A 13,852-nucleotide genomic window follows, 5' to 3' on the forward strand; every position below is an offset into this window, starting at 1 on the left:
TAAGAACACAGCGCGCACACACACACACACACACACGCAGACCCATGCATGGGATTGAGTCAAAATAAACTACAGTGTGTGTGTGTGTTCATGGTCATGAAGTAACATGGCACAGGGGAAGAAGCTAGATCAGGCTTCGGATACACACACAATACAAAAATACGTAGAATATCGGCAGGCATATCCTTTAAGTTACAGTTGAAAAAACAAAAACTCACCAATAATCATATATGTAATTCAAGAAGAGTTTTTCATAACAACAGATCACTTCAGCAGGGACTGACTCCTCTCATTTCTCTGTTTCATGTGTAAATGTCGCATCATGGTATCATGGTGATCTCTGTGCCCTCTGCGCGCTACAGGACTAACCCTAATCAGGTTTTCCCAATGCGTGTACCCTAGCAGTAGAAAAAAGGACTTCAAGCATATTTTACAGGGAGTATATTTAAAAATGGCAGCACGCAGATACAAATTGCTTGATTTTTGAATGTAGTTTTGACAGACACTGCTGTGTCACGATGCAATCCACAGCAGAAATGGAGATCCTCACGTAGGCAAAAGACTTTAGAAGTGAAGTGAAATTAAAAACCAAAAAAACAGTGTGTATGTAAAAATGATCCAACCTGCTATTTGTGTTATTTGCTATTATTTTCAAATTTGAAATTGGAAGTATCGGGTTCCAAAGTCACAGACTGACTGACATCTGTTGCAGCAGTACAGAAGCGTTTGTGTCCGCCAAAGTAGGCTTTCAGAATCGGTGCACAGTCTGTATTTTATGGTATTGGTAGGGTGTTTCTGCCCCAGCTGTTCCTCTTTGGTCCACCAGGTGTCTGAGTGTGTTGTGCTGCTCTGACACTTGTTGCTAATTCCCTCATCAGCCCTCCTGAGCTGCTATTGGCCTCATCTGCACCTGGTTACCTCTTCAGTCCGTGTGAATGTAGTCGTCTTCTCTAGTTGCTGTTGCGCTTCTGTTTCTCCGCATATCAAACATTGTGTCTGGGTTGTCCGCCTAAGTCTCCTGCTGTCAAACTGCCAGTGGAGGTGGCTCTAATAATCTACAATAATATATGCTCTTATATAGTTATAGTTCTGAGAGTGGTTGGATTTGTGGCAAATTTCGTGATTATAATTCCTGCATTTGTTTACCTAATTGTTGGACTTTACATGAATATGGGAACATTTGTTCTGGGTTCTGTGGTTTTGAACTTTTTCGTTTTTGGCCTCTGGTAAATTTGGAAATGTTGGCAGTTACAGCGCAGTGTAATATACTCACCCAGCAGGGCTGCCAAGATGGGCCCGAAGACTGAGTCATGCATCAGAGCTTCCCTCTCATAGTATTTACTGCAGAGACAGACACACAGACGTAAGTGAATCAAAGGAAAACATTATGACATCTGTTCCTAGTGAGGATTCCTCCTGGGCTATATGTGGTAGGTTAAGGAAAGTGTACATACTTCATTTCCCAAAAGGCCAGAATTTGCTTCTTTCAAGCAAAGACATATACTGTATGAGGGGATATGGACGGGTATAATGGCTGTATTGCACTTGGGACCTGCATCACAAAGCGAGATTGGTAGGTTATCTAGCTATCTTTGGGCTTAACTTGGGTTTACTGGTATTACAAAGCTGGCTAACCTTTAACCGAGCGGGTCGCGCTGGTATCCCATGGTGCGCGGCTGCTCTCCGAGATAAAAATGAGATTTCAAACAAACGGATTGCATTTTTCCACGCCAACAACCTAAACAATGATAATGAAGAATTCCCGACGACTCCGGACAGTGCAGACGAACTTTGTGACTATTTTTTAATTCATAATAGTTTCTTTATCGTGTGACAAAAATGTCACTGTGGAAAAAAAAAAAAAAATGATGTATGAATAATCCATTTCTTTTCCATACTCACTCTAGACTAATAAACATGTTGAAAATGACAACCATATTATAAAAGGCCTATGTAAGAATTCTCACATGTAATTATAGTCTTAAGGCGGAAACATGCCTCTCCAGGCTGCACGTAGGCGGAGGTGGACAGGTCTATGTTTGCGTGGCTGTTTCATTTATACTTGGATGTACAACTTGTATAAAGTTTCCGTGCAAATCCAAACACCACGACCTACGGTTACCCATAACACCCTTGTCTGCGAAGATCTGCAGAGATGTTTACATGCGTCTTTGCAGAAGCATTTTCTTACATTTGGATATTATTCTGACTGTTTCTTAAGTTTCATAATTCTCTCCTTATTCTGTATACACTTCATGATGCTGTTTGTCCAGTATCACTATTGCCAGGCTTAGTTAAACTTGCTTCATAATTCAGGCCGCAGGGCTATCCAGGTTGCCGTTTGTTGAGAAATGAGTATCTGAGGTAGATTTCCTGCAGGACTCGCACAGAAACACAGACGTTTCTCATGGATGCTTCGATCCCATTAGATGAACTACTACTGCAGTTGTCTGCAACATGATTTCAAGTATTCTATATTTATCAACAGGAAAGACAAAGGTGGATTTTTCTCCATTTTAAAAAGTGTGATTCACATTGTCATATGTCTGTGAACCCCATTAGTGCACTTCACGTTTGAGGCTTTGATCAGCGATGTGGCGGTGCATCATTTCACTCTGGCCGGCGCGTGTGGACAGCTTGTCGAAGCAAACCGTTGGTTGTTAGCCAGACCAGAGACAAAAGCCAGCGGAGAGCGACCACAGGAGGAGAACGGAACACTAAACGGGTAATGCAAGGGGGCTGTTCGTCATTCAGCTACAACAAAAGCCTGGAGAGGAGTGCTGTGAATCACGGGCAGAGAAGAGTAGAAACAAATCACCTGGAGTTGTCCACGATGTACTGCACTATCTTGTCCAGTACTTTCTCAAAGAGAGCCGTTCGGACCCAGATGTGTTTGATGGCCTGGGCAGAGAGGGGCTGAGGGGGGCGGCTGGTGGTGGAGGAGCCCTGTCTCCTCAGAGGTTCATGGCCCACGCTCTGGGTCCTCCTGCAGGGCACAAAGCACAGGTCAATACTGGAAACAACCGCTAGCACAGAGAAGAGTTCACGTTCGTACCTAAAACCTTTCAGTCTGATGGGCCGCCCTCAAGACCATGTTAGGCATGGGAGGGTCTGTCAGTGCCTAGAGTCATTCTAGTGAACAAAAGAACTCAATGACAATACAGATAAAAACGTATAGGGCCCCTCCAACAATATGACATGTAAAGGACCATCTACGGGGTCATGGTTAGGAACACTCATGCACAAATAAATGGTGTCTTTGGCCATCGGGAGGCAGCGTTCAACAGCATAATGAGTTGTTACATACTGTAGTTCATTACAACTCATCATTATCTATAACAGCTGATCACTGGTTGGTTTGCCAATCAATCTGTCCCCCGTCAGATGACAGGAGCCAGACTTCTGTTGGAAATCAGCTGGCTTAAGTGTTTCATGAATATGGAGTCAGGAGCACGATGTTCGGCTGGGGAGAGGAGCGCTTTCATCGCAGACCGAGTTTGATCTCTTCTACAGAAATCAGACAAAACCGCTCACACACACACACCCACTTCAACGAGCTAAAGAGTGTGTGCTTGTGTGTCTGTGCTGAGGGGTGCTCGGCTGCCACAGTCACGATGTTAGCAATCCCCCAGCGTGGGTGTGTGTGTGTGTGTGTGTGAAAGGGGGGTTTCGGCTAAGTCACGATTTTTGCAGTCCCCAACCATTTTGAAGAAGTGTGTGTGTGTGTGTGTGTGTGTGTGCGGTGACAGTACTCCAGGGGATGGATGGATGGATGGATGGGGGGGGGGGGGGGGATGATGACAGAATGCAAAGAGACAGGGGCTTCCTCTAAATAAAACCTGCGGTGTGTTGCAGTGTTCTTTTCACATGAAACACGAGCATCTCCCCCTGTTTACTTAATGTATAACTATAGCTATATGTTGCTTTTGGTGTTACCGGTACTGTATTTAAGGGCCAAAGGATGATGCTGTCAGTCGGTTCGTTATCTTACAGACAGGCAGATTGGAACGGCATTTGCTAAACAGCAAATGAACATTCATGCTCCCATAAGAACAAATGCCTTATCTCCAGAAGACGTGTACTTAGACTCCATAAAACCTCATACTTGACAAAACAATCTCGGCTCATAGCTTGATAATACTGTGCCGCTAATGTACCAAATTGTTAAACTGATAAAAAAAAGTTTTTATCATTATCATTATTATTATTATTATTATCATTATTATTGTTGTGAGAACCCAAAGCAGAAATGTGATCTACATTTTTGAATAGATGGTACACACGTCTTTAATTTTCCTCTCAAATGATACTACTGTCAAATTAAACGACACCTCTAGGCGACAAAAGAAAATGTGCCTCTCTATAGACGGCACTGTGCCAGCCTGTGCACACAGCTGATTATCACTTATAAATATACAACGACCTTCCTCAGTGAAGTCTTTCTATAATTGACCAGAACAGAGGACACAACTCAGACAGTTAAGCAAAAAAATGACAATAAAGAGAAAAAAAAAAAAAAAAAGTCTATGGACACAAAGGAGGGTGCAACATCACAAAGCAGACAACACAGGGCTGTATCATATAACACAGACTGCACAGCGACGGCAGCCACACACACACACACACACACATATTACAGCAACAGTGCACCGTTTTTACAAACTGCGTAGCACGCACACACAATGCTACGTTGCTAGGCAACGCAGTGATGGCTGACGCTCTCATCTGAGTTACAACAATAAGTGAGTTTGTTGTTGTACCCACCTGTCTGAACGACGTTCTGTGAGTCTTACTGAAGTCCTCCACAATCTGCTCTACGTTCAGCTTCCCTGCTTTTTCATTCTCACTGCATAATATAACCAGTCCGCTCAGCCTCTCTGTCCCACTATAACCAGTCCGCTCAGCCTCTCTGTCCCACTAGAACCAGTCCACTCAGCCTCTCTGAGCTGCACCACCCTGACACTAGTCAGCTAGTGAACATACACCTTCAACACGTATGTTTTCCAGCGTGTCAGCTGAGTGCATCAACAGTTGGTGAATCAGCTCCATTTGTGACAGCCACAGTTCCTTATCACATCACTAAAACCTGAGCACTGGTCATCCTCACCTTCATCAGTGATGGGGGGGCAAATAGGCAGAATCATGATCACATACAGATCCACACAAGAAGTGATTATGTAAATCACACAAGGGGCCCTGTTCTTCCACGTGGACTTTGCTGTGATTGTAACTGGCTACATGGAGACTTCCTGTTCCCGTTGCTTCCTTTTAGCAGGACTTTGCTTCGGCAGAATGGGCATCCTGGAGAAAAGGGGCACCAGGGATCTCTACCACTACTAGAAAGTATGTGCCATAACAACCTTTAGAACAAATTAGATTATTCCCTTTTTTTATAAAAGTACACCAGTATTTCTCTTTCTAGACTTCATGGTATGTTTGCTGTATTTGTGTATTTACGTCATTGTTCTGGGTGGTTAAAAGGGACACAGTCCTGCCAATGGTCTCACACTATGCCTCTGAATGACGGGTGATGCATAAGCAATGCACCAGCAAAGGCAGGGAAGAAGAAGACAGCTAGCAAGTACATCAACCCAGGCGTTCGGGGCGCAGCGTGGGAATGAAAGAGGCACCATTCTCCCTATTACAGGTAAGTGCACCATCAAACTGATTTGAAGCTGTTATTTTAAGGTAAAACAGTTGCACAATGTTGCTTTAATTAATCTCCAAAATGGAGATAAAAAGGTTGATTTTTCCACAGAGAGATGCAACCTTCATTGTCAGCCTGGATTAATGCTGCTTCTATGGATGAGCACTTTGATGATGGATTGATCTTAACCTTCAAAATGTGAATATAACATTACACCATTGTGCATAGACCGTTCAGAAACCAGCACATTGAACGAAACGTATTGCCTCCAAACATCTGTTCACACAAGTGTGTAATCTCTATGGAGGGTTTGATCAAACGTGTAAATCTCCTCCATGGAAACATCCCTTCCTACAGTGTGCTGTCTCTCCTCCTGTCATTGGTCTTTACAAATTTCAAATGTCAACAAATGTCAACATGTAGCTAACCGAATTGATTACAATGATTACAACCAGATTGCATTTTGAGCTGACAAAATGAACGGGAAAAGGAATATGTCAGGGTGATTTATCTGTCCTCTGGATTTGCACGATGTGAATTTCAGGTCAGTACAAGGCTTGGTGGTGCGTTACGTCCATATGGAGGGACCCACTGACATATTCTATGGGGAGGGAGCACAAAGGTTTCAACAGCTATGATGGTGGATGTACAGTTTGTTAAAGAAAAGGCATTTGAGCAGAACAAAAAATACTGGAGAAATTCGGAATAGATTGTGATGTATGGGACACAGTGTGTGAGGTGTAAAGGGTTCAGGGTGCTTGAAAAGAACTAGTTCATATGAAGTGCAGTCCAAAGTAGCCGTGTTAAGGATGAAAAAAAAGAGAGTGTAGGGGAATAAATTGTGATTTAACAGCTAACAGTTAATATTGTCCTTATGTGGGGATATTATTAGAAAACACTCTATGCGGATGATACCCAGCTATATTTATCGATCAAGCCAGAAGAACCTCATCAGTTAGCCAAGCTCCAAGCATGCCTTAAGGACATAAAGTCCTGGATGACCTGTAATTATCTGATGTTGAACTCAGACAAGACGGAAGTTATTGTTCTTGGCCCTGAACACCTCAGAAACACAGTATCTAAGGATATATTTACTCTAGATGGCATTGCCCTGGCCTCCAGCGCCACCGTGAGGAATCTCGGAGTTATCTTTGATCAGGACATGTCCTTTAACTCCCACGTAAAACAAACTTCACGGACTGCCTTCTTTCACCTCCGTAACATTGCAAAAATCAGGAAGACCCTGTCTCAAACAGATGCAGAAAAATGAGTCCATGCATTTGTCACGTCTAGGCTGGATTATTGCAATTCCTTATTATCAGGCTGTCCCAATAAGTCCCTGAGGACTCTCCAGCTGATCCAGAATGCTGCGGCACGTGTACTGACAGGAACCAGGAAAAGAGATCATATTTCTCCTGTGTTAGCTTCTCTGCACTGGCTCCCTGTAAAATCTATAATCGAGTTTAAAATCCTTCTCCTGACCTACAAAGCTCTTACTGGTCAGGCACCATCATATCTTAAAGAGCTCATAGTACCCTATTACCCCACTAGAGCACTGCGCTCCCAGAATGCAGGGTTGCTTGTGGCTCCTAGAGTCTCCAAAAGCAGAACTCCAGGAGCCAGAGCCTGTGATTTGGCGCTATATGAATAAAATTGAATTGAAAAAAAAAAAAAATTGAATGTCCAAGTGAGTCCTTTCTCTGTGGCTCACGCAATAAAATACATTTACATACTGAACTAAGGTATAGCCTCACGGCCAATGGTTAATGAGTAGTATGTGTGACATCAATTATAGGTAGCAATCTACTTGCTACATAAGCACTGACCTGTTGTGTGATGAGGAAAGATACTGGTAATAACGGTTTATCCAGATTGTCTAAACCACTTTACCAGAGCACAACACGACCTTCCTTGAAACATTTGCAAAACTCTCTAGGGAAAGGTTTTCCTCTGTGATCTGAACGTAACTGCTGCAGAATCTTTCAAGTGAAAAGGACAACGGCTGTGATGACGTTAATCACATTTTTAGAACCGCAGTTAAGAAAGCCTTCATCATAAGTTACTTTCCAATTTCTGTATTACAGCTCTATTATCTCTGAGTGTGATTCTGTCGCCAGCAGAGGACTTCCAACTCTGCCTGGAGAAATATCAGATAACGAAGAGGGAATTTTTTTTAATGTCTAGGCAACTACCTAGCATTTCCATTATCGACTATTATTTTCTCGATTCATCAAATAATTGTTTTGTCGATTAAGGGTCAACTACATTTTTATTGTTATGATTTTCAACAGCACAAGGTGATGTACTCAAATTGTTTATTTTATTTGAAACAGCGATATTCAGTTAACTGCTATGTACATGTCGGGCATTTCTGTTTGAAGAATGACCAAAATAGTTTTAATCAGTAATCAAAGTAGTTGCAGATTAAGTTTTAGTCGATCCACTAACAACAAATGTCACTTTCAGTAATCAATTCCGGCTGAATTCGAACATCTTTATAAACACACAGAACTACACTGTCAGTACCCATGTACTGTGTTGGATGTTAACCACAGCTTGGGTTAGAATTTCACCATTTGCCTTTCTGGCGAACCATTTGATTATCTGGCCATTGATGTTTCTCTGCCCCCAGTGGACTTTGGTTGAAGGACGTGCAGCTCAATACAATGCTATTATAAATAGAGCCGATGGCCGAAACTAGGAAAGTAAAACCCCCCGTTGTAATAAAGTGGAATTATCCTTTAATGTATATGAGAGCTGTTTCCTCAGCAGGTCTGCTGCTAGCACTGCGGGATGGGAAATGAATGCAGGTGATATGCTAGTTTTGCTCTTTGCCCCGTGTGTCAGGGAAGGACGGAGAGGAATGGAGAGAGGAGAGGAGAGAGCGGTGTGTGAGTAATTCATCACTGTGCTCTCTCACTAAGAGACAGATGAAAGAAGGAGTTAAGAGACGGAGGCTTGCAAAAGGAATACAAGGAGCCGTGACAGGGCTGTCCACTGGCAGCCTTTGGCAAACAGAGGCTAAAATACTAAGTCTTCACCGGACCTGCCCCTGGTACACACACACACACACACACACGCACACACACACACACACACACACACACACACACAGATCCAGACAACCCAGTCCTCCTCTGCTGTAATTACCATTCCCTTCACCGCTGTAACTCTGTTGATGTCTGTTCATATTCTCTCTCTCTCTCTCTCTCTCTCTCTCTCTCTCGTCTCCCATCATGCTCTCTGCCTCTTTTGCCGCCAGTGAAGCAAGCCCCGTTGCCGTGGCGACCAGGGTAAATGAGAGATGGAGCCCTGAGGTGAGATGACAGGGAGAAGGGGGGGGGGCTGGAACATGCCGGCGTGAGCGTGCACGAATGCATTCTGGTGGAGGGGGTCTGACTCGTGCAGACCAGATCCTTACACAATAGCAGCCTTCAATGCTGTGTGCGGCCTGTCTGGGGAAATAAAGGCCAATGAGATGTGACAGATGAGCGAGAGACGGCAGCTGATATGAAGACGGAGAGCTGAGCGCCCAGCGTACCCAAACGCGTTTAACTCCGCTGATTTACATCACACAGCGCAGCCATGTTGTCTCGCTGCACATTCTGTCTGTGTTCTACTGTTTGTGCATCGTTTATGCAGACATGGAGGTGTGTTTGTATGCGCTTGTTGCTCAAAGCTTTCCCTCCCTCATTTGGAAACCCCTCTCTGCAGAGAGACATGTGGTAGCCATGTGGCTCAGACTAATGGGCAATTAATGGGCTTGCAAACAGCTCGGCTAGTACCTAAGTGCCTGCAGATAAAGCAGTTTATCATGCTCCGTGTGTACACACATACACGCAGAAATACATACGCAAACATGTACGCGAGTATACACACCAACCCCCACCTCGCGCACACACACACACACACACACACACACACACACACACACACACACACACACACACACACCTAGAAACAGGCCTCTGGCTTATCACAGTGTGTACACAGATTGCTCAGCTTTAGTAAACACTCAACTGCCGGTGATGGAGTGTGTGTGTGTAGCTGTGTGTTTTACATGGAGATAATGACCTGGTGTACAAGGAATGACAGAGGGTTGATCTATGTCGATAAATATTTCAAATTGGCAGAAAACAAATGGAACTGTGGAAGCAGCGTGCAAAGTACGGGCGATTTAAGGCCGGTTTCAGATCCATATATCGACACCCTCTGAAAATCTTTTTGCGGATCCTAAAACTTGAATGAATTCGTTATTTTCTATCTAACCATACTGAAAAGTTTATTGCGTGTTTTGAAAAGGAAAGTTGAGGAATAGCACAGAAAATGTGACTGAACAGGTGGCTAATGAAGATCTTGCAGCAGCTTAAACGTGGACAAAATGACACGGCTGACTTGTAATCATCTGTCCGAATTCAACATTTACGGTTCACACAACGCACTCTGATCTATTGCATGTCCCAAACTAAGCAACCGTTTTCCTCTTTGTTCACCCAAAATGGAGACAACCAGCGACCTGTGCTGAACAGACAGACAGTCATGACACCAAACCACCCAAGAAGTAATGTGTGGACGCATTTTGGAGTCAACACCATAAATAGAAGAAATGTGGATAAAGGTAGGACTGCCTTACACTAATGCTACCACAACAGAACACAATACAACAGCCCTTTGTGGAGGTGTTGATTTAACTCTTAACATTTACATTTTCAAAAACCCAGGTGTTGCTAATGGCATCAATAATGGCTGCACTGCATTTAGTTTCACTAGTTCCGAGGCCCCGGTTACGTGCGTTCTGACTCAGTGGCACACTTCCTGTAAAATGAATGCAGCCATCATTAATGCTAATAACTAGGCCTGTTCTTTACCTGCTATGACAAGTCAAAATGTCTGCTGCGAAAAGGGTCTCTAACTATCACCAAGATAGGCAGACATTACTGGGTTGCAGGTGTTGCTGTTATTGTGTCCACCCCGTATAAAACTGCCTCTGATAGTTCATTTATTGTAGCTGATGTTAATTAGTCGATGTTCCGGTGCATAATTAAAGCTACACTAGGAGTCTTGTTATCCTCCATCACAAAGTGGGCTGTAATAGAGAAGAGCGTCTCTTCCTCTCTAATTAAGACAGCAGATTCACTCAATTTGCCCAAATTAAATTCTGACTGTGGTGTCAGGTATGGTCCCCGGCAGGAAACACTCCGATCAGAAAATGACAAGTTCAGCAGAAAGTGACAAACAAAGGGAAGAACTCCGTGACCGACCTGGTGAGATCAGCCTGCTGCTGGAGCTGCTCTTGCACTTTGCGGCAAACCTCGCCGGCCGTGTCGTAGACTTTGCCGACTTTGGTGAAGAGGGCGGCGATCTTGTCGCTGCGGAGAAAACCAGCTGCCCGCCTCTTCAGCAGGTGGCCCAGGCAGGCCTCGATGGCAGCTGGAGAGAGAGAGAGAGAGGGGGGGGCATGACATGAGAGTGTTAATATGAATGGAGAGACAGAGTGCAGAAGAACAGGGAGTAGTAAAATGTCCAACATGACAACATGGAGGACGTGTAACTTCTAGAAAACATTCTATAACTTACAAATAAGAGGAAGTTAAAGCCCACAAGTGGGTCTTAAAGGCCGCATCACACTCCCCAATACGGAACTGCCAGAGACAACAACACCATACTGATGATTATGCCTTTCTTACGGCTAAGACCTTCATTTGTCTTCAGGGTGGCACAAGAGGAAAGGCCATGGGGTCACTAAAATCAAAAGTAGGCCTGGGCAATGAAACAATAACGACAATTGTCTTCATGTCGTTCTCCTCGATAGAAATATCACAAATGTTTGATAAATGTTCAATATGATTAAACCAGCCGCACACCGAGAGAGGGAGGCGCCGAAGCACCACCCGCCACTGAACAGAGGAAGGAGACGAACAGCCAATCGTGTCGCAAGGAATAGAAGTGTTTGTGACAAGTTGAAATGATAACTACTGTACTCACAGCCTGTTTGATAAGCTTATACGTGTAAAAGCATACAAGTTCATGGTCTGCTACGTTATAATCTGATACGTTCATGAGTGAATCAGCAGTTCACAGGGATTGACTAAAACGTAACATTGCACAATATCACATTTAAAATGGTTAAAATACTAAAACCTGTTGTTTATACGGCATTGTTTACTTCATTCTGATCGTTGAGATAAGTCGCAAAAGTGTTGATCTGCGATCTTCAAGAGGGTCTTGATCTAAGATCCTGAGATCGATTGCTTTGGTCTCCACCCACATACTGTACCTGCAGCGAAGTTCTGGCTGCGGAAACATGGTTATCACTCCTGTAATTATTTCTCCCCATTTATCAGGTATGTTGTCGGGTGTTAAACAACGCTAATATAACTGTGATAACCCGCTATGTCGAGAGTGTTTTTGAGATATTTTGAGTAAGTTAGTGTTTAGTTGTGCCGAGTGCAGCCGTGCAGTTAGTTGTATAGTTATATATTGTTGTATAATAATGTTTCGTGCACTTTAGCAACTCGTGTGAGAGTTTCTTGACCTTAGTGTATTGTAGAAAAGAAAAAAGATAATTTTAATGTCAGCAGGATACAGATTTATAGAAGAATAGAAGGCGATATTAGATTTTTGGTGACTTGCTATTAACGCTCCATATCTATAACAGCTGTTGATATTATCACATCAAACGACGCACGTATTTATAGGTCACCAAGTCGAGTCTACTCAGCTTTTTGCTGCCAAGTCTTCAGCCAAGCAGGCTGAGTCTCAAGTCTACAGCTCTGCCGTATACGAAGAAAAAAAGCACGAATGCACCATCGTACGCCAACGGGACATTGGTGTATTAGCTATAGCAGAAACGCAGAAGTTGCCTCGAGAAATACATTGACTCATATGCAGAAAATGAGGGCGAAACGGAGGTAAACAGTCTCTTTCTAGCTGCGACCCATCCATTAGCCGCCTCTCTCCCTCTGTAATTGCTGCATTAACGCTCGGCCGTAACGAGCTTTTTAGGGCTGATGGTAAAAGCAACAGTGTGACGCGATTATTCAAGCGAACACAAACAGAGAACTTGCCTCGCACTCATTTCCACGTATGCGGCTTGCAGTTTAACACGTTTTAATAATGCGCTGATTTATTGGTAAACAAAAATTAAATAATCGGAAAAAAAAAAATACTGCATTCGTACAAATGGGTCTCTATGTAAACGAACCGCAGAGAATATCCTCATTAATTCTGGAGAAAAACCTCCATCTGCAGCATGAATTCATATCAGCTCGGAGGTCTTGCCGCTGCCGTGTTTTTCCTCTGTGAGGTGAGAAGTGGATATTACGGTGGAACATAATGACCAACAACAACATGATTCTCTGTGATGCTGGGAAAAACTAGTGCTTTATGGGTGCAATAGTCTGCTTTTATTGCTGCTCTCAGAGCCTTCGAGGAAGTGCTGAGAGGGCTTGAGGTTTTTATCCCAAAAAAGCTCTCTGTACAGTATCTTCACAGCAGCTTTATTCTGGCAGATTAACACGTTAACCTATGGAGAAGTATTGTTGGCATCCAATAATACTGAGGGGATAGTGAGGATTAGCTGTTGTAAAGTTTGAGCTGAAGCGGAGGTTTTACGGGGAGCGTGTAATAGTCTTGGAGGGAACATTAATGCGCGGTTGTTTCTGTGGAAACACACACACACACACACACACACACACACAAAAAAAAAAAAAAGAAATGGAGCAGAGGATGCAAGCAGCTCTCCCATGGGAGAGGCCGCACCCCGGCTCCTCTCATTCTGCTGCCTTCCCTCACGACTGGCGAGCTGATTCATGTTTTGGGTGTCTGCGGCTCTGATGAATCATCAAATCCTCTCTATTATGTGCATAATGGCCTTCCTATTGGGATCGAGGAAAGAAATACGCAGAAATAAAATGCTTTGATTTTGATATACCTTCAGAGGGACAGTTCATCATCATCATCATCATCATCACCATCATACAGAATGTAGTCATGTTTGTGAAGCACGCATCCCTACAGTTCCTGCTCCACCTGTCATCCATCCATCTGCTGTCCATATCTTTCCATCTCTGGTCTGAAAGCAAACGGCGACTGACTCTAAACTGAGGACTTGGTCAACCAATTGAGGCAATTACAATATTAATATTTACAATTATCGCTAATTTAGTATTTCTTTTCTGACCAATAGCCGACCCTCATTAACCG

The 13,852-nt window shown here is 43.6% G+C and overlaps 1 protein-coding gene across 1 annotated transcript in view; it reads right to left on the reverse strand.

Annotated features, from left to right (window-relative positions):
• The window catches only part of sgsm2 (small G protein signaling modulator 2), a 73,068-nt gene that overhangs the window by 20,144 nt on the left and 39,072 nt on the right, over positions 1 to 13,852 (reverse strand). The window contains exons 5-7 of the mRNA XM_070905458.1: positions 10,909 to 11,077; positions 2,819 to 2,986; positions 1,274 to 1,341 (exon numbers count right to left, since the gene is read on the reverse strand). Coding sequence (XP_070761559.1) covers positions 1,274 to 1,341; positions 2,819 to 2,986; positions 10,909 to 11,077 — 405 coding nt within the window. The remainder of the gene's footprint in view (positions 1 to 1,273; positions 1,342 to 2,818; positions 2,987 to 10,908; positions 11,078 to 13,852) is intronic.

Source organism: Enoplosus armatus, chromosome 5, assembly GCF_043641665.1.
Source record: "Enoplosus armatus isolate fEnoArm2 chromosome 5, fEnoArm2.hap1, whole genome shotgun sequence".
NCBI lineage: Eukaryota > Metazoa > Chordata > Actinopteri > Centrarchiformes > Enoplosidae > Enoplosus > Enoplosus armatus.